Source organism: Thalia democratica, chromosome 8, assembly GCF_965202585.1.
Source record: "Thalia democratica chromosome 8, ktThaDemo2.hap1.1, whole genome shotgun sequence".
NCBI classification, from domain to species: Eukaryota; Metazoa; Chordata; class Thaliacea; order Salpida; family Salpidae; genus Thalia; species Thalia democratica.
The window spans coordinates 15595061-15616759 of NC_139172.1; the positions used below are offsets into that span (position 1 = coordinate 15595061).

The following is a 21699-nucleotide window of genomic DNA, read 5'->3' on the forward strand; positions in this document are numbered from 1 at the left end:
GCCCACCAAAGATTAAACTTGTCTTGCATGGTAGTAGAGAAAGAATTTTCTTTTTTACCACAGAAATCAAGTTTAGTATTAGGTGGGCAAGAAACAAATTAGCTAAAAATAAGAGATTTATTGAGTGAAATGAAACTTTATGTCATATAAATTGTGAGGAATTGAACATTATACCTTTTTTGATTCATATGTATAAAGGGGTGGCTAAGACTGCTAAAAATTAAAAAGCAAAGTCTTAGAGTTCAATAGGTTTCTTATGGAGGGCCAAACTAAGAATGCAAAAATCTGAACTTAATTAATATCTATCTCCTCCTTTATTTTTGAAAATATTTACTTTAAATTTTCTTGAAATGATTAAGAAATTATTAAAACTAGTTTCTGAGAATTCTAAAATATGTGAGCAAACAAGTAAGTAAATTTGCTAGAGGTGACTATAATTTTTATATCATCATTTTATTTATTAACTTGGTTAAGGTTATTTACTGTTAACAGTTAAGGGCATAGGGGGGAATTCACTTTTTTCACAATTTGATCTTATTTAACTGAATTTTAATTAAGCTACAAGATGCTTTTTACAAATTAAAAAAAATTAAGTAATTTTTGAGATATAGCAGATCAAAGTTGGAGGCAACAATAGGTTCCTTATAAGAAGCTCAAAGTAAAACAGCAAAAAAGACTATTTCACTAAAAATCTATCTCCTAGGTTTTTTGATATAAATTTCTCAAATATTCAGCAAATTTTTCTTGCAATATTTGAAAAATTCTGTTGAAAAGAATTTTATAAAAATTAAAATGTTATTAAAATTATAAAAAATAAAAAAACTTTTTTTTTATCCTAATTTTTTTTTTTAATTTAATTCTAACACAATTTTCTAAATATTGCAATAAATATCTCCTGTAAGGTTGAGGTAGTTATATCAAAAAACATAGGAGGAGATAAATTATAGTGATTTCTAGTTATTTGCAGCTTTAGTTTAGGCCTCCCATAAGGAACCTACTGTTTTCTCCGACTCAATCAACAATATCTCGACATTTGTTTGGAGTTTAAAAAACTGTAATAATTAACTTCTAGCTTAGTTATAACTCAATAAAACAAGACTAAATTGTAAAAAAAAGAGATTTGCCTACTCCCCCATGCCCTTAAATATTGCTGAAGTATAGTAACTTTTAAAATGTGTACTTACTGTATCAGGTTAATAACTGAAAGCATGTTTATTTTTGCTTTGTTTTAGTTTATAAAGTTGAAATTTTGAACAAAAATTCTTAAAGACTTGAATAACATTTGAGTGAAAACTTAGCAATAAATTTAGATAAAGCTTTTCAGGATTAGGTAATAATTTAAAATATAAAAAGGGATTTTTATTAATGTTACAGTATATATTTTTTAGTTTTACTTAATTGTAACAAAAAAATTCTACAGTGATTTTAATTTATGCGCAGTATTATTTTATTCTTTAAATGTCATCTCATTTAATGAAAAATCCAAACACACAAAAGTCTACTCGCCAGGTTAGCTGTTCTTTTTATCAACATTAGTGTAGCTTTTTTAGACAAAAATGTTAGTATTTTAATTAAACTTAATTCATAAAAAAAAAGATAGCTTAAGACCATGGGGGTACTTAATTCCTTTTTTGTATTAAATATTATATATTTTTACATTAATACTAGTATTTTAACTATTCAAAATTTAAAATTAATTTTTTGCAAGTAAAGATCCTAACGAGATAAGTCCACTGGAATATTATTAAGAACAAATTAAAACAATACTTTTTCTTTATTAAACTAACAGACAAAAACATGTGTTAGTTTAATAAAGAAAGTACTGTACTAACCAGTATTTCATTAATGCACTGTAACTCAAAATATTTTTTTTTATAAACAATCAAAGACGAAAATTTTAATGGTTTTAACAATTAAATACTTCAAAAACTTGTTATTAGTATTGCAAAAAAAAATTCTTGAATATTGAGGTAGAATGCTTTAAAAACATAGAAAATAAATTCTTAAGAAAGTTTGTCAGGTCATATTTTTCTTTTTTTATGTTTGTATTGTAAACTGTTTACGTAACTTACTTTGTCTTGAAAATTTATTAAAACTGTTGTGAACTATTATAAAATTAAAGTGAAAAAGTATTCAAATAATAGCCAATGTTAGCTTTTGTAAAAAAATCATTTAAGAAAAATATTATTGTAAACTCCTTACAGGGTATACTATCAAAATCCACCTTTTTTTAATAGTTTATTTTATATATTTTTTATATTTTTTTCTATTTATTTTCACTATCACTGTTACCCCTAATCCTTACCCTCAATTGGTAAGCAGTTCTTAAATTTGACTGGGTCGATTTTGATTGTGTCCCCCTAACAGATAATAAGATTTAAAGGTACTTAAATAAAAACTAACTTTATTATAGCTTTTTTTAGAAAGAATAAGATATTCTACAAGTTCTCATTATTTGAATATTTTGTAATATTGATAAATAATATTTGTGAGTTCATAACTTATTTCTGCTTCCTTAAGTTTTAATTTAATTAAATTTAGTACAGTATAGTTTATTTTTAAATATAATAGTTTTGTATTACTACTTTTGGGTTTGTTTTTTTAATATTAAAGTAAAATAAAAAGTTCTTGTCGAACAGCGTTTTGTAGTGAAAAATGTGTACCATGCTGGTAGTTCGTACTTAGGTGGTAGGTTACTGTATAGAGCAACTGATAGCCTAGTTTAAGATCTTTAAAATGACATCAACTTGAAAAATGTTTTACCCCTGTATATTAAGTTACTTAGATTAAATTTCTAGCCCACTAAATCCATTTTCAATAATAATAAAATGGTTATATTAATAATGTACAATTCAATAAGTTATCAGTTATTGTTTACAAGTTTAAAAATGTATACATTAGTTAGACTACTCAACAAATTTTAATAAATCTGTTTACTTGAATTAATGATTTTTGTTAGGGGTCCATATTATCTCTGTTACAACTTTAACAATTCTTTTTAACCAAAAAGGAAACAGATTTTCAAATATATTTTATTCTTAAAACAATTAGTATGTAGTTAAAAAAAAGAGTGTAGGAGTCTAAACGTTTTTGACCAAGTTTTAATTAGTTTTTATAATTAATTTTTCTAGGTTTCATGAAAATTATTCAAAATATAAAATTATTACCAAATTACATTTGTTACTTAGGAAGTAAAAAACTTTGTTTTATGAACATATGGCAAAAAAAAATAACGTAGTCAGTTAACTTTGAAGCTTAAAATCATCAGAATTCTGTCTACATGTTATTTAGCTAAATAGAAAGCATTTTTATTAATAAACATATGACAAATAAAACTATTATTTGAGCATTAAACTAGTTTTAAATTAAAACTTAATGCTTCAGTGGTTTTATAATATCTAAAAATCCATTGTTTAGGATTCAGTAATGTTATTGTTTATATAATTTCAAAAGGCTAATTCACTTTGCTAAAACTATTTGGCTTAAAACAATGAACCTTGCACATTGTTTCTACTAGCAAAAAAAAGTTTTGTTGTTTTAAACTAATCTTATTTAAATCTCCATAAAGTTAACTAACAAATATATTTCACAAGTATGTACATAAATTATTAATTTTTCAGGGGTCAACCCATGTACGGCGGATAGTCACAGATGAAAAAGATGGATTAAGTGATTCTGTGCAAGCGGTGTGTAAGATTTGTTAACCTTTTTTTTAGTTTAGTTATATTAAATTTGAACATTAATCACTTGCCAATGTCATTTATTTATATTAAAACAGTAGTTTGGTTATAGTTTGTACCTTAATTATGTTTAAAAGGTAACATGATATATTTAATAATTATGAATGTTTATATATGTAGATTCAAGATCAGCTTTTAAATACTTAGAATAAGTTTTTTTAATTATGTTAAGCTATAAGTTGATATAGGTAAATTGATATAAATGTTCATATAGTTATGTAATACATATCTATAAATTTACTTTTATCATCTTTTCACTTATTGTTAGTGAATTTATTGAGTAAACTAAAGTTAGTTTATTGTACAAAACTTAAGTTTTTTCAATGAGTTGCTTACCTTTAATTTTTAACATTACTTGTAGTGTTTTTAAATTCGATTAAAGTTTTTTATTACATGATCTAAAAAGACTTACATAAAGTTTTAATTTAGTATTAACATTGAATTTTTAACGATCAAGATTATGGAAATCACGGGTCAATCAGAGGAGGTTGTCAGGGGAGCTTTTCTTGATGTTGGTAATAATAAGAGTGAAGAAATTATCAACTACATTCTTGATAACAAGGGAAAGCTGGTAAACACATAACTTATCCAAATTGTAGTTATTAGTTTTTTTGATGACACAAAATAGAAAAATCTATTTCAGTTAATATTTTAATTCATAAACTAGTGCATTTATATTTTTACTGCAATTTTTAAGTTATGTTATATGAAATTAATATACAACAAAAAAATAATTAGTCAGAAGAATGGAAAACTGCTGGACCAAAGAGGAACAAAGCTCCGAAAAATGAGGTGAAAGTTCACAAGGAAGAATATAACAACAAAAGAGGTAATGGGAGGAAAAATGACAAAAGGGGACGGGGTGACAGAAGGCCTAAAGGTAATTAGTTTTTTAGATAATTACAATTTCTGCTCACAATGAGAACACAATTGTGAAGCATCAATTAAATTTCACCTACACAGGCAAAGAGGATCAAGAATTCTCGGAACAAAGGTACAACAACTACAGCAAGGATAACAACTACAGGTTTGTACTTTTTACTTTTAAAATATTTAAACAAATTAATAAATGTATTTAAAATACTAAGCAAACTCTTTTAATATATAGGCAGAAGAATGAGCAGAGGTATTACAGGCAGGACAATAGATCAGACAGAGGGTACGACCGGCCCGCGGACCGATCAGACAGAGGGTACGACCGACCCATGGACCGATCAGACAGAGGGTATGACCGACCCGTGGACCGATCAGACAGGTACGGTAGAAGGGGCGGAAGAAGAGGTGGATCTGGAAGAGGCGGCGGAAGGGCCGGTTACAGGAACGTCAACAACAGATCTTACAACAAGTCAGTTGAAATAACAGTTGTGAAATGTTAAAAGTCTTGTTAAAGAATATGAGAGGTCATTGTATTATTAAGTGTTTTATATAATTGTGAACTAACTACGTTTAATGTTGCACTAAACAAAATAAACTCAAGGACTAGCCAAGTTCGTTAAAACAAAAAAATACATAAATGTTATAAGTTTAAATTTTGTGTGCTTTTTTAAATAGTAATATACTTAAGAATTATTTCACTTCTGCCATAAAAAAATTCTTAAAAATACCTTTTAAAACCTTAACAAAATTGGTAAAATATCAAATTAATATTGTGATTATAAAGCATAACATGATTCAGTCTTAATGTTTATTTATAAAAAACATTTTATATATTTTTTAGTATTTTGATTACAATGGATATGTAGTTTTCACAAAGAACATACTTTTAAACTTTGTTTTACAGGGTTGCCAAAAAACCTGTAATCCTGGAAAAACCTGGAATTTGAGAAATTTTGAAAAAACCTGGAGTTTTGAGCAAAAATCACTAAAAAACTTGAAATTTTGAACAAAAGTTACTAAAAACCCTGGAGTTTTAAATAATTTTTCATCTCAAGTAGTTAAATTTTGTTATGACACGAAAAATCCACCGTATAAACAAAAAAAAATTGTCATCAAAATATGTTTTCATTAAATAACACATATAAAGTTGCTTTACAGTATTTTTTTGAATGTTATTATGCTATTTAACACAGTTTTTAACTTTAAACTAAAAAATACATCCAAAAACGAGTATTTTTAAAAACCTAGAAGAAATTCAGAAAATTTGGAAAAAAATTCTCAATAATATTTGATAACCGTGTATTTATGTATTGACCAATCTTAACTTTTTTAAATATATACTTGAAAACTAAACAACATTTTTATTACAGCAGAAGTAGAAATGAAGAGCCTAAACAGGAAAGTGGTAACTCGTGGTCAGAAATGATGCAAAATCCTGACTGGGATAACTTCAGAAATGAGGATGAGATTAAACCTGTAAGTCAAAAAATATATTTTAATAAATTGAAAAACCTGATTTCAATTTTTGCAAGCTTTTTCCAATAAATATATTTGATAAATATAACTTAAATTTTTAAGTTTTAAATGTTATAAATGATATGTCATTTAATGAACTTGAATTTTTCACATTTAAGACTTAACTTTTTTGTTTAAACATAAAAATCAAAAAAGACTACTATAAGAAATTAAACAAAACACTTTTGATTGTCTTTCTTCTTTAAATAACATTTAAAAAAGGTTCAAGTAAATGGTCGTGATGATTCAGTTGATGAGGACTGGGGTATGGAAGCTTATCAGGAAAGTGTTAGTAAAATGTTCTTTTAAGAAAAAAGTTTAATTTGCATTATAAACTTAACCCTAAAGTTTCTAAGCTTGAACAGAAGTCAATGTAGCTTATAAAAATAACAAACTATTAGAATTTGTTTTAATTTCAGTTGTTGATTCTAAGCTAGAAAAACTACTACTTAAACACAGTTGAAAGAGACTAGAGAATTCAAGTCTGCGAACAATGATCAAGTTCTTCCAGCTGAAGTTAGCGAAGACGTTGTGAATTCTCCTCAGGCTGAGAAGAAAGTTCAGCAAGGAACTAAAATTGATATAAACACTCTGTTTGGTACTGTCAATGCCAGTGAAGCTTCAAAAAATGTTACTGCCACTATTGTTAGTTAATTTTATTGCGATTTTTTGTTTTACCTTATCAGTTCTAATAAAACAAATAATATATATTAATTTTTATTTACTTAATAATTAATTTTTAAACATAGTTATGTTAATATTTTAATAAAATATATGCATTGCATAGTTTTATTGAAATTTCAATTAAATATCATATAGTGTTTCTGTAGCATTATTGACAAAGCAGAACTATTTTTTATAATTAATCATTCTTTGTTTAAATAAAAAACTTTAAAACAGAACTTGTTTATGATTAAATGCTTATGAAATAAGTCTGTTTTGCTGTAAAAAACTTAACTAAGATAATCTACTTATATATTTTTTTTTGCATGATAACTAGTTAGATCCAATTTGTATTTAGACTGAAGCGGAAAATGATGAAATTGTCGATACTACCACTAGATTGTCTCAAATTGAAATTGCTGACAAACCTTCTTCAGTTGAGAAGTTTGTGGATAGTTTATTGATTTTTAATTTAATATCTAAATATTTTTTTTTTCAATACTCTATTTCAATCAGTTGTACCTATATTATTTGAAATACTTAATACAGTAAGATGTTCAACTTATACATACGTGTTGTTTTGACAAGAAGCCCAAATCATCATGTATATTACATTCATTCCATGCATTTTAATCAATTAAATTTTATCACAGCAATAACGATGAACCTACGCCTGTAGTAGAAGCTGTTGAACCTTGTGACAATAGTGCAGTACAGGAGTTTGTTGTCAGTGAGTGTCCTGAGAACGATGTTGAAACAAAAAGCAACACTGTCCCTGTACCATCTGTGAGCTGCTTTAAATTTACTTATAACTTATTTTGATAAGATGTTATCTTTGAAAAATAATATGCTTATTAGATGTACACAGTTAATAAAATCAAAAGTATTGTAGGTACACCATTTTAAAATATTACAATTAAAAACTAAATTAAATAAATTTCAAGGTTAAGTCAAACAGCCCTGTTACTTTTGCAAGATCTGAAGAAAGTGATGCCACTAAACGTATTAAGGCTCAAGTATGTCTGGTTAAAATATAGTTGGTAGTACAATTTAAAATATTACTTGGTCTTATTAGGTCAAATACACTTTATACAGAATTTAAAATCAAATTGTATCAAATTTATCTTTAAAATTTAAAAATTTTATACTTGCGTTTAATTAAAAACGTTTGAAGTAGTTATGTACTAGCACAATAATCATAATATATTACCAGCTTGGAATTCCAACAAAGTCTTCAAATGTAATGAAGTTTGGTTTCAATGATCAAAATTTACCTGAAATTAAACAAGAAATAAGGAAGGGTCCATGCAAAACTACAAACCATGTTGTTCCATCTAACAGCAATGAGTTGATGCAGGTAAAGTATTACTTTTTATATTTTATAACAAAATTGATTATTATTGTTTATTATGCAATGTTGGACTCAGACATGAAAACCTGAGCCACTTAAACAGGACACACAATGAGAAAAATGAAAATAAGAACATTTTTATTCAACAAAAAGTAAACATAAACAAAACATCAAACTTAGTTGAAATTATAAAAAACTCATTAATAAGTTATGTGATTATTTAATAACTTATTTGATTGATATAAAAGGCCATGACTAAAGACTTACAAAATTATTTGTACAAAATTGTTATTCTGTCAGGGGGAGACGTGATAAATAAGACTAATTAATATTTCAAATAGAAAAATGAAGAAATCGAAAGCTAAATTAGATGAAATAAATGTTATACAAATCTTTATTTATTTTTCCTTATTGTTTTTGTGATAAGTTACTGAATTTTACTTGTATTTATACTTTTAAATTAAATCTTTTTAGTTTTAAATGAAAATGTTTCACCCTCTCAAACGATATTACATTCTGTGGTAATTTTTCCACATAATCTTTGCTCTTTGAAAAAATGAACCTTGTCACTGACTGTTGTTAATTTTTTTTTTCTCTTAGTTTGGTTAAATTTTAAAAAAGGTTTGCAAAAATATTAAGAGCCAAAGCCTGAGCTTTATAATGCCGTATAAAAAAAGTTAAGTAACCGTATGCGCGAAAGAAAATTAGCTGTTAAAATAAGTAAAATTTAAATTTTATTAGTGTTATGTCTATATTACTTATTTGTCTGAAAACTACTTATTTTATTATGAAGTACATTTCACTATTTTTTTATTGTTTATAGAAGCTTTTATAAAAAAAGTCTGTACCAAAGAATGTAATTAAGTCTTAGTATAATGAAAATGTTCTAATTATCTTATAATCTATGTAAAAGTTTGCATCTAAACAGTCTTCATCTGATGGGGTTTCTATGCCTAAGGGTGCGCAACCTACAGAAAACACGAAAGTTTTTTCATTTGGGGACTTCACTGCCTCTCCTAAAGCTGATGAACCGGATATATCTGGCGCCGAACAGTTTATGTTGTTAGTTTTTTTAAAATTCTGTTATTTAACTTTAAAAGAATAAAAGTACTTAATAATTAAAATATAAGAAGATTTTGATTTTTTATGATAACGCTATCAATAGTTTTGTTTGATCTGCTAGCAGAAAATTATATCATTTTTTTAAAGTATTAAAAAAATATTTTACTATCAATTTATAAGTGTTAACTAGTCTAACTAATTTTCCATTAAAATTATTTCATGAGTTCAACATTTTGATTTGGTTGCTTAAATTTCTAGTTTAAAAGATTTATTGAAAATAGTAAATAGTTCCGCTTATCCTTTTCTATTATTAACTTAAGAATACCGCATGTAACTTACTTTTAAACTTAAAATAATATTTCAATTTGGTAATTATCCTAAATTTAAGTATTTTTATATTAGTAGATTATTTCTAAAATAATACTTTTTTATTCATATGCGTTATTCACTTCAACTTTTTAAGGTGTTAAAATTAATGAAATCCATATCATACAATTACAGTGTATGATATCTAGACAAAGTGGAAATCAAGTTAAGAGTAGTTTCAAGAAATTAGTGCTCTAAATATAATACTATCATTTGTTTATATGCAAAATTAGTTAATTCTAAATACTCATCAAGATAAATAGTTTGTATAGCTTAGTTACATTAAAAAAGGACATTCAAACGCTTGACATAAAATGAATGAAATACTAGCTTTTCGATTTTGCTATTTTTTTTAAAGCTATTTTGATTATCACTAATAAAAAAAATAAATAATTTCCCTACTGTATCGTTGATTTTCAAATATTTTAAATTTTCCTTTAAATTTAAAACAGGTCACCGGGCAAAGAAGATAGTTTGCAAGATATGGCACTCAAACATAAATCTCCAGTTGCAGTTGATTTGAATACAATTTTCAGCAGTGTGGACACACACCCGGTTTGCTTTTGTAAATAATTTTGTGAGGGCAAACAATTATGATAATTGTTTTGTTTTTTATTTTTATTTGATTTTAGTTTAAGTAAATACATTTAGTTTTTATGAATACTAAAGAAATGATCCTTTGTAAGTATAAAGTTTCTTGTTGCTTAATTTGCACCATACTAAAAAAAGTTATCTTTTGTATTGTATATAAGGATTAGTAAGTTTGCTTTTTAGTTTAAAATTGAAACTGCTTTAGCTGTATATAAACAGTGTCGAATAATATATCTTATACTGTCTAATAATTCAACATTTATATCAATTTTTATTTTAAAAATTGTCTTTAACCATTTAATACTAGTATAAATACATAAAGTTTCTATTTTATAGGCCAGTATTAACATACTAATACTCTTTTGATTGACTACATCAATTTTAAAACTTGTTAATATTTAACTTATAAACTGCAGGCTGTTGCTTCACCATCAGCTGGAGTTTCAAACATCAAAAATGTTTCAACTCCAATCAAGTTTGAGCAAGTTCCTTCACAACAATCGACTCCTGCCCGTTATAATGAAGGTGATAATTTTTATTATTTGAAGAAACTGTAGAACAACATGCTGATGTTGCTTCAAATTTTTTGTTGTTGAATGTCTTACCTAAGCACGTTCCATAAATTGAGATCTTTAATTTTAATAATTTGTTTTAGAATCTTTCTAGTAAAATGTTTATACCATATGAAGTTAGTAATACTTTTAACTTTTTTTCTTAGTACCAGAACAACAAAATATGTCAGCTGCTGATACAAGCTTGAGAGTGCCACCAGGGTTGGCGCAGCAAGGCCTACCATCTCAATCGCAACCCACGCTGTCTAAACCACAGCAGTTTGCAAACTTTCCACCACAGGGCTCCATGGGTAACATCGTTCATAGCAACGAAAATACCAACCAACAGGCTAACAACAGCGTGTAAGTTTCTTTTTACTTTCTTCTTTGATCATAATTAAAGATTTTATAAGGACAGATTAAAAATACAAGTTGTTTTAAAGTTTCAAATTTAAAAAGAAGTATAATTAAATTAACTTTATTGTATTTTTGTGTAAAGATTTACGTAAACATTCACTAACAAATAAAAGTTGGGAAAACAAAAAAAAAGATTTAATTTCTAAATTTCATCTTTGTATTTTAAAGAATTATTATATAAGTTATTTTCAAGGATATTGTATTCAAGAAACAGTTTATAGTTTTCCTGTCAATATATCTAGTATAAGTTTAGATAACTTAACTGAATTTTGATAAACTTTTGTCTATTACTTATGATTTAAAAACAGTTTAAATGACTATAAACTATACAGAAAAATAGTTTTTTAAATTTAAAGGTTTTTTAATTCAAAACTTTTATACTTGAAGTCTATTTATGAAAATTTCTTTGAGTATGATTAAAAGTAAAGAGAATTTCTTCTTTTTTTTTTTGGAAATTCACCAAATTAATTAAGGTAAACTTAGACTTAAACTTGAATTTTTATGATATTGTCTGGTTAAGTATCATAACATGATTTAAGATAGAATAAATTTTAAATCAAATAATCGTGTTTTAAGTTTTTTAAGCTGTTTTTTAAATACTTAAGTATTACAAAAATTTAACTTTTATTTTTTGATTTGTAAGTTGTGAGAGATTTATCAGTAAAATTATGATGATAATTAATTATTTTATAAACACAGCACAAATGGTTCATATTACCCGAGTAACGATCAGCTGACAAGTCAAGTTGATAGCCCAAGCGCAGGTTAGTTGATTGTATACTTTTTATGTTTATATATGTAGGTTTTTATCTAATTTTTTTTTAAATTAAGTTTTTATTTTGAAATATCTTTAAAGTTATGATTTAGTATACTAGTGTGCTGAGTCATAAATTGATAATCAGTAGTAACATAAAATTAAATAGTTTTTAATATTTCACAACATGAGTTGATTGCATTGATAAGATTTTTTATATTAGCAAATATAATGTACATAAAAATCAGGCATATGTTTTGATATTTTTGACAAAGCACTAAATTACAGCAGCTAACAGTATAAGGTCACCAGCGGCTGGAACTGTGAAACAGCAGAACAAGAACATAAACGAACTTATACAGGTTTAGTTGAAAAATGTTATACTGTAAAAATTTTTGAGAATACGTTTATTAATAATCAAAGATTTATGCGAAGTTGTTTTTAATTACTGTTTTTTTTAGGGGGATTTAAGTTTCACTTTAATTTTGCATAATTGATTTTAAACGTCGTTTTAATTGGAGTTATATTAAAGCTATGCTCTTTGATATGCTCAACAACTTGTTTAATTTCCGCAGCAACCGAATCAGCAAACACAAGGATTAGGAGGTTTGATTAACAGCAATATGACGTCACATTTATCACAGCAGCACTCATACATAAGTCAGCCGCAAATTCCTTTGTCTGGTGGATATCAACAACATCACATGTATAACAGGTTTACTTTAAATAGTATATTTGATTTGTGTAGAAAAAAAGGCTCGAATACGCATTATTTGGATTGAATCTTTAAACCATGCCTCACAGTATTTTACTCCGTTATGTCTATTTTTGCTAATATAAATAAACTCTAGTTCTAGTAGTACGTATAATTTTTTTTCTATTTGAGTAAATTCTTAAAGTATATAGAATAAATATTTCATGCATTTTTTAAGTACCCGTGTAATGTATTATTGAATATATACCATTGAATAAGTCCTTCGGAGACCCCAATAGTTTTGTTAAAATAAACTTTAAATAGGAATTAGTTATTCAAAATAAAACAAGAGTATTTTTGTAAATCATTATTATAAAATTAAGTTAATGTTAGTTGTTTTCAAAAATCCAAGTAAATTATTAAACACTTTCGGTTTATCTTTATTATAATTAAAAAACATGATGCTCAACAAATTGTATTGTATTTCAGCCAGCAACAAATGCAGCAGAAAGCACCTACTAACATGTACCAGCAGCCAGCTACTACTGCCAACATGATGCCAGTTATTTCCACCGCCCCTCAACATACTAGTTTGTTTGCTGTAACATAGTTAAAAGAGTCAATTTATCTGTTGACTAGTCAAAATAAAACTTTGAAGTGTTGTAAGTAGTGGTAAAACAATCAGCCTTGAAATATATTCTGATTTTCTTTAAATTAATAAAATTAGCTTTTTAGTTTTCAATTGATCAGGTTCTTTTAATACAACAATAGTAAACACTACTTCACATTGTATATTAGTTTATAGTTACAAGTTTTTTGCTTTACTACAACTTGATTTGATTTTATCAGCGTTTTGAGTTGTTATTTATAAAAAATAATATTATAATCATTTGTAGATTTGATTAAATCGTCGATACCAACCAATCAAATGTTAGCAAACAACAAAGCAACCAATCAAGTACTTCATAACAACTTCAATATGGTTAACCAGTTTGCTGCAACGCCGCTTATTCCCAGTCAACATTATGTTAGTCTTTAATGTTTATGTTTTAAAAGCTATCATTTCAAGTTATTTCTTTAAACTGTGTGGTTTTGTAATAAATCACTATAATACTTTCGAGTGAAGTATTGTTCTATCAAAGTATTTTTTAAACCTAAAATTAACATTATTATCTATAATTGATTGATAATTTAACAAGTATATGAATGTCTACTTATATATGACGTGCTATAGTGAGTCAAAATATGACTGTAGACTTATTTTGAAAAGTAAAATGTTAGAGCTTTACATATATTACTAAAAAAATAACAATTTTTCTTTGACTTTAGCTTTTTAAAAGGATGTTCTACTGTTTTGTATTATTTGAACTAAACCAGTTTTAACTTTATTTTTATAAAAGCAAAGTGTCAAAAGAATTGATTACGTTTAATATTGAAAAAAAAAATAATTAAAGATTGTTTTAGTTTATATGCTTTCAATTACTTAAGTAAATTAGTAGTAAAACTTTTTTTTTCATAATTAATTCTAGTATTGAGTTTTACAAATATAGTTTAATTTTATAAGATAAAATGTTTTTATCATTATGTTTATGTTTTCATTATTGTTTGGTAGGAAATATTGTATTTTTTTGAAAAAGTGACGGAATTAATCACATTAAATTGACATAAGATTTTAACGAACTTTTAAATAATACTTTTCTAGGTAAATTTTAACTCTGCACTGCCAGTCAGTGGCAAAAAAAAATCTTTTTTCTCTTATTGTTTTATCTCATTGCTAAGCATACTGTTAGTATGTAAGATAAATAATATAAATCGGAAGTATATACTTGTATATCTGATTAAAATTAAAACAAATAAAATTGCATAAACTAAAATCTTCCAATTAAGTTTGCAGTTTTTAGAAAAAAATCTTGAAAATGCAATTTCTTATTTGAATTTTGAAATAAAAAAAACTTTAACCTGAAAGTAATTTATAAAAAACAGCAATAATTAAATTAGTTTAAGTCATATTTAAAGAATATAAACGTAAATAAAAAAGTATCGGTTAAAAAATTTTAAACACAAAATATAACTCAAAATTGTAAAACAGCCCGTAGTTGAGTAGAGATATTATAGTATCTAACAATAAGATGTTCTTTTTTTTATACTGTATAATATTTTCATTTTTTAATGCAGTGTGTTAAGAATAAAAAGCATGAAAGAAGTTAAATAAACTTAAACAAGCTTGAAAATTATAGAATTAAATTTAGTACTAATCAAACTGGCGCGCAATATGAAACAAAACACATTGCAGTTTAATGTATTTAAGACCTGAATTTTTTTAATTTGAACTTTTGGGCTGTAGTAACAGTAAAAAATTAGTATATAGTAATAAAAGGTTTTGTTTGTTAATTAGTACAACTATAACGAAAAGGTACCTACTAAATTTTTAAAGACTTGAATTTAATGACAATTTTAGAGTAGTAAGTATTTCATACAACTTAATTAACAGCCTGGTTATTACGATCCACTGTACAACAACCAACTTGGTAGCCAGCAGAGAAGCGACATTCAGACCCAGCAGCAGCAAAATTCGTCTCAGCAACAGCAAGCTCCAAACCATGCGTCAGTTGTTTTATGTTTGAACTTTTTGTTTGAAGCTTAAATTTATCGCGCCACTGTTTTAAATAGAAAAAATAACTTTAAGTTAAACACATGTCATAATTTACAAAAGCTTCTGCGGAACTTTTAACTTATCATTTGCAATATACAGTAAGTTCAACCGTGGTGAACCAGCAAGCCCCGTGCACAATATCATGAACACTTTGATCGGAGCAAGTTCAAGCAACCAGCAACAACAGGCCGGACAGTCTAATCACAATCAGGCTCCTAAGGGTATGTTACGTAGCTATAAATGTTGGAGATATAATTATTATCGGAATTTTCGATTCTATGGTGTCAATTTTTTTAAGTTGAAATTTTTTACGAAAGATGTTAAGTCTTTTGAATCTTAATTTTTTGTTTTCTATGTAAGTTTAAAGATTTTTCTAGTCTTGAAAAGTAAATGATGTTTAAAATAAGTTTCGTAGAACATGCAACAATTGCAATGTCATTAGAAAATAAAGCTGTAAATCTTAATGTTTAAAAGTGTATAACGATAATATTGTATGAGTACAGTTTTTTATCGTTTATTCATCTTTGACACTGACTAGGTTAATATTATTTTTTAGTGAGTATTTATCCTATTGTATACTACTTAAAGGATATATCTGTTTTATGCTTAGTTCTACCATAGTTCTATAGTAAGGCAGATTTTTTTTTCAATCAACATGGTAATTGTTCAGCAGTGACGCAGCAGCAACCAACGGGAGGTCAACCAGCCGGGCTGACACCAGCAGGTCACCACCAGCACTTCGTACACCAGCCCATGCCCTTCAACCCGTACAACACCCATCAGCTCTACTATCACAACTATGGTCCTTTCTTCCCGCAAGTAAGTAGTTTCGTAACTTGTACGATTGAGAGTATATTTAACTGCCGTTAGTTTTTTTTTTGTGTTAAATGCCGTAAATGATAAGCGTCTATTTTATGATAAAGTTTATTGTGTTATTTGGATATCGTTTGTTTATAAGTAACATATTTAACAGCAAGTATCACACACTCATGCGCAGGGTGCAAAACACTCGCAACAGGTACCGCAGCAATACAACAGCTACTCTGCTCAGCAGCAAGGTAAAAAAAATTGTGATGTTATTAGAATAAAGCTAATATTTTTATATTACAGAAAAGTTAATTTAAGTAGGCATAATGTTAAAAATACTGATTTAAACATGTGGTTTTCTATCGCCTGTTAAACTTAAAAACATGACTGATGAAAAAAAGTTAAAATATTATCATCTGTTTAAGTCTTTATTATACACAATTTTCCAAAAATTGTATCAAAAAGACATTTTATTATTTGTTTATTTAGTTATTATTGCTCTAAAACATTTATTATCTACGTAAGAAGGGGAAAGGTTATAATTTAAGCTTGTAAAATATGGAATGTTTATAATATTGTTTATCAGTATCTAGTATTTTTTTGGGGCATCAACTGTATATTCTTTTTAGATAAAAAATTTATTATTCCCTTATTTTTTATCATAGTACTATTTTGGGCTTAAAATAATTTATAATTTTTGTTTTTAATTTAAACTAAACAAAGAAGTAGTAATCTAATTAATAACTTAAGTTGTATAAATAAGCTTAAATATTATGAAAAAATCTTACTTAATTTAGTTACTTCTAAATACTGTTATTTATGTTTTAAAAATTGTTCAGAAGGTTTTTATTATTAAACTCAAAATATAACTTTTTCTTTGTGATAAGTTTGTAATTAAACGTTTTCTAGTTAAATAAAAACCAAGCTTATAAGCAAATGAAATTCATATTTGTTCGGGAAATGGACCATTGTATAAAAATAAAAGACCATAGACTATTTTATACAGCTCTATTTTTAAATACTTTTTTATACTCTTCCCATATATAATTTTTACCTCTTTGTAACTAGCTGAAGCTCTTTTTTTACTTATAGACTAAAAAATAAGAAATATTTAAATTAGTTATTTGAACAGAACACTCTGATAATTAATAATTTATAATTAAATTAAGTTTCATTAATTTTTATTTATTAATACAAAAGTGAAAAATTTTTAAATTACAATTGTACTGTGTATACTGAAAAACATTTTATTTCAAAGTTATTTATTTTTCAGCAACAAACACAACAACAAATGACATTCAGAACAAGCCAGCTGGATTTCCAGCCAATCATATGGTATGTTATTATCATTGTTTCATATCGAACGTAAGACTAAAATTAATTTTATTTTAAACTATCAATAGTTCTCAACAACTCCACTTCAATAAATTTTCTTTGATTTCTAAACGACTGTAATATAGTTTTCCAGGTGCAAAAATTGTATAGAAGAATAAAGTTTTTATTAGTTTGGTTTTTTGTTTAGACTAAGGGCGGCCAACGTTTTTAATCGGCGGGCGGGATCCGGAAAAAACTAGTCCTTGGCGGGCCAGTTACTTACCGGATCCAGTATCCGAGTCCGATCAGATAATGCTTTTTAGACCCGGATCTGGCTGGGTCCTAATTAAAAAAAGACTTGGATCCAGCCTGGTAGTATTCAGAATTTTATACCTATTATAACCCTGGGCTGAATTGTTACTAATTTAATAAATGCAATAATTTGTTTACTAAAAATTACTCGTGCGTAACATTTTATACTAAAGCACATTTTTTATAAGTGTTTGGAATCATCTATTTTTGGCAACCCTGGGCTAGAGTATTACATTAATAGTATTAAATTTTAAAACAACGTCAGGGGGCCGGCCATTTTCGATCCGAGTGCCGTACGTTGCCCACCCCTAGTTTAGATTCATGCAAACATTTACCTGTTTTTAAGGTTTTGTATAAATTTTGCTTTTAACAGTAACCTTCTGAAAATTTAACTTAAGAATAAGAAATAATCTGTATTGTTTTGTATAACTGTTATTAAACATGGAAACAGTGTGAAAATAATAAAATATTTTAGAAGATTTAAGTTACAGAATATGATAAAAGCAACGTATATCCAGAGATAAATATTTTGAAATTGAGCCACTTGAATTTTGAGCAAGTGTATTTTCTCCAAGTATTATTTCACATTAAGTTTGCTAATAATTTAAATTTCAACAATTATATATATAAGTACGCTTAAAAATTTTCAAATATACATGTAATTTAGCTTAGGAAGTCCTATTTTATGCTTATTAAATTTTACAACTTTGAGTTCTTTTTAAAATGTCTTCTATTACGTAAGTTGCATTTGTGTTTTTTCTTCGCACTAACGCGCAGTAATACAATTTATGAATTTTATCAACTAGTTGTATGAATGACAGATCAGCGCTGGAGGTGGTAGTAGCACGGCAGCTAGTGGCGGTGGAAGTCAGCAGCAGACTGTACAGCCGATGCATCAGTCTTACTTCCCTCACCAACTCGGGTTCGCCCCCAATGTGCAACTCATGCAGCATGATGTCAACAATCAAGCTGTTGGATCTCAAAGAACTCAGCAGGTTAGATCCCTAGCTATTTTTTTAATTGTTTCACTATCAAGAATTTGAAGATAAAAACTATAAATGTTAGTATGCTTTAAATTACTGTAGATTATTTTGTGAACAAATTAAGATAGTATTTAAAATGCAGTTTCTCTGATTGTTTTCTTTTAAAATGAAATTAGTAATTAAACTCTAATTAACTAACTTAACCTGGTAATATGTTTGCATTATTGTTTGTTTTGTTACTTAAAAAGTCGAAATAACTGTTAACAAGGGTTGCCACACACTCATAATATTTTGAAAATCTGAGGACAACTCGGTACAGGGTTAAGAAAAACGAAAAAAAAATTGACAAAAGTCAGGAAATTTCATATAAACATGCTGTTAATATAAAAATAATATTTTCTAAAAAAAACAGTTGTTTTAACCCATATAAATATTAATTTAAAATCTTAACATAATTTCAAGTCTTTGGTTATGTTTTCTTAAATATGTTTTAACTAAGAATTTGATTTAGAATACAAAGGAAATTTCTTCCTGCTCGAATTGTGGCAACCCTGTCGGTATATTATGTTTCATGTTAATAAACTCAGGCTGACTAGGCATAGTTTTAAGATTTTAAAAAACATCAGGACAAATTTTGAGTAATATTTAGTTATTTCATTTTAAATGTTTTGATACTTAAACCAATTTTGTTCAAGAACTGGACTTTTATTGATTTTGAAAAGTTTATTTAATTTTCTTTAAATTTTTTTAATGATTTTAAAAACTCAGGATGACTCAGGACAGTTCTTTGTCACTGCAGATTTTTTTTCGACTCAACTAGTTGCAACCCTTGTTAATTAGTTGTGAAAATATTCTAGTCATTCTTAAACTATAAGAAACAAAAACTGTGTGTATTCCTATTTTAAGTTAAACTTAAAAGCTTGTATCTACTAGGTGAAAATGAATTTATTGATTTATCATTTATTAGTACAAAACAAATATATTTTATATTGGTACAAAACTACTATGACTACTACAACATGTATCTGATTTACTTTTGAACAATAAAATCTATGATCAGATTAAATTATTAATTTTATATAGACTTGAATTATTTTTTTATGTAGACTTTAAAGTACAAACGTAGTTTTTTCATTGTTATTATTTAGCTATTATTTTAAAAAGCATTTTATGAAACTGTCCTTTTTTCGGCAAAAATCAAAGCATTTTTTAAGAAAAATATATTTACTTATAGTGTATTACGTTATATTTCAAATGTGTTTGATGTTTTTTCAACTAAATACTATATAAGACATTTACATGGAAAACAATAACATTATTGTCTTCTAACAGAACACTAGTCAGTTGAGTGGCAAGAATCCTGGTGGAAATGTGAAACCTCCATTCGGTAACAATGCTCAGTACTGGAGTCAATAAAACTCCCCAACTACTACTGCTGTAGTTCATTCCAGGATACTTTCAGTTATCATAAATTTAAAAAATAATTTGTACAAGGTACAAAACTTGAATTAAATCCGTTATTACAAATGATTGTTTTAGTTGTCTGATTATAGCGGCTTTTTACCGATAATCGAGTTAGACATGTTTCTAAAAGCCGCAATTTTTTTTTAAACTTTTGTGTTACATTGTCGGTTGATTTTGTTAATTTGTAATGTATAAGTTTAGTGTACGTTTGTGTTAAGTAAAAATTTTAATAAATTGATTCTGGACAACAAATTGTTGATTTTTTTTATTACAACATAGTTTACCTTAAGTTAAATGTTAAACATATAGAATTAATACATATATTTTAGAATATAATTTATACTAAAATTACGTAGTTGAAGATTGTTTTAATATTTAAATAGTAAAGAAACAAGTTAAATATATTAGTTAGTATAATATAAATTAGAAATAATACGCTTTTAAGTTTCAGAAATCCGTAATATGTTATCTTTTTACAGCAAAACTAAAGTATTTTTTAGATAATCTTTCAAATATACATATCTACTTATTTAGTTCAGCGGGGTCGCAGTCGGCCAAAACCAAGAAATATATATTTTTTAATGTATAAAATTCATATTTGTAAATCATAATTGTAAATTAAATTCTGATGTAGCTAAAATTGTATCAATTGGTTTAACAAACTGGTGTAAAAAATCCCAAAAAAAAGTTATCAGACTTGCAGTATTAGCTCAATTCATTTTATAAAAGTGTTTTTCTTTAAAAACTAAAAGTAAGGCAATTTAAACTTATTAGTTTATATATTTTGGTAGACTCAGCTAGTAAATGTTAAGATAAATGTTGATAATAAAAACGAAACTGCTCTAACAAAATATTTTTGTAAAAAATTGAGTTCTGTAGGATATTTTCAATGATTACGTCAGATAAGATTAAAAAATTAGAATTTTGCAAAACATTGTTATTAATCTAAAAGTTGTATAAAAGCATTTCCTCGACTTCAGATACTGTAAACTAAAAAGGTTGACCAAAAAATGCCTTTTATTTGTTGATTAAGAATATAATCAAAAATGTTATTTATCAAGAAAATGTAGAGTGTTTTTAGTTAAACGTGATTTTTTTTAACTTAAAGAAACGAAAATTTGGCTTAATTCAAATCTCGTCAACTACCGTATCTTTAACTGTAAGCAGAGTGCTTTGAAATGGCTCTAAGCTCTAGAAACTCGTTCTAACCACTAAATTTCAATAATTTAAAATTGCTTTGAATGAGTTAGGCGAATTTGTAACACCAATAGTAGCAAGACATTAGACTGCTTCATGTACATGCAGTTTTTTTAAAAAAGTTTTAGTGAGGCTTTAAAGAGTGGGTGTAAAATAAACAAACTTACTTAATGTACCAGTAAAATGTTGCACGTATATAAAGCAGCTACTAGCCCTTTGAAGTTTCCTAAAAAATACATGTTTTCCTAGTTGCAGGCCAAACGTGTAGTTTGTATAGGGGTTAAATTTTAATACTAAATACAGTATACTACCGCTTAAGTACGCACTTATCCATAAAGACAAAGTAAAGGATGTTATACTAGAACTTATAAGAAATTCCAGTTTTTTTG

At 26.5% G+C, this 21699-nt stretch overlaps 1 protein-coding gene across 3 annotated transcripts; it reads left to right on the forward strand.

The window, feature by feature from the left end:
- Positions 1-1418: 1418 nt before the first annotated feature.
- LOC145841977 (uncharacterized) lies at positions 1419-20365 on the forward strand. 3 transcript variants are annotated; one of them, XM_082949296.1, is made up of 29 exons: positions 1419-1509; positions 3621-3686; positions 4198-4311; positions 4479-4620; positions 4704-4767; positions 4849-5085; positions 5987-6092; positions 6354-6419; positions 6591-6776; positions 7153-7238; positions 7448-7580; positions 7739-7810; positions 8008-8151; positions 9074-9207; positions 10026-10128; positions 10581-10689; positions 10883-11078; positions 11832-11896; positions 12175-12248; positions 12462-12601; positions 13070-13170; positions 13477-13607; positions 15072-15184; positions 15333-15454; positions 15904-16052; positions 16207-16291; positions 17314-17375; positions 18488-18661; positions 19982-20365. In XM_082949296.1, exons 1-29 carry the CDS (start codon positions 1459-1461, stop codon positions 20063-20065), a joined length of 3309 nt encoding a protein of 1102 aa, XP_082805422.1. In that variant the 5' UTR covers positions 1419-1458; the 3' UTR covers positions 20066-20365. The 3 variants fall into 3 exon arrangements, with proteins under 3 accessions (XP_082805422.1, XP_082805423.1, XP_082805424.1); XM_082949297.1 differs by having other exon boundaries at positions 15907-16052; XM_082949298.1 differs by having other exon boundaries at positions 5990-6092.
- Positions 20366-21699: the final 1334 nt, after the last annotated feature.

Excerpts from the sequence above, each read along its gene's own strand:
- LOC145841977 (XM_082949296.1), top strand. The coding sequence starts at position 1,459 with ATGTCATCTCATTTAATGAAAAATCCAAACACACAAAAGTCTACTCGC. Across the intron at positions 12,249-12,461 it reads ACATAAACGAACTTATACAG|CAACCGAATCAGCAAACACA; the intron begins GTTTAGTTGAAA and ends TAATTTCCGCAG. Across the intron at positions 15,185-15,332 it reads CAGCAAGCTCCAAACCATGC|TAAGTTCAACCGTGGTGAAC; the intron begins GTCAGTTGTTTT and ends TGCAATATACAG.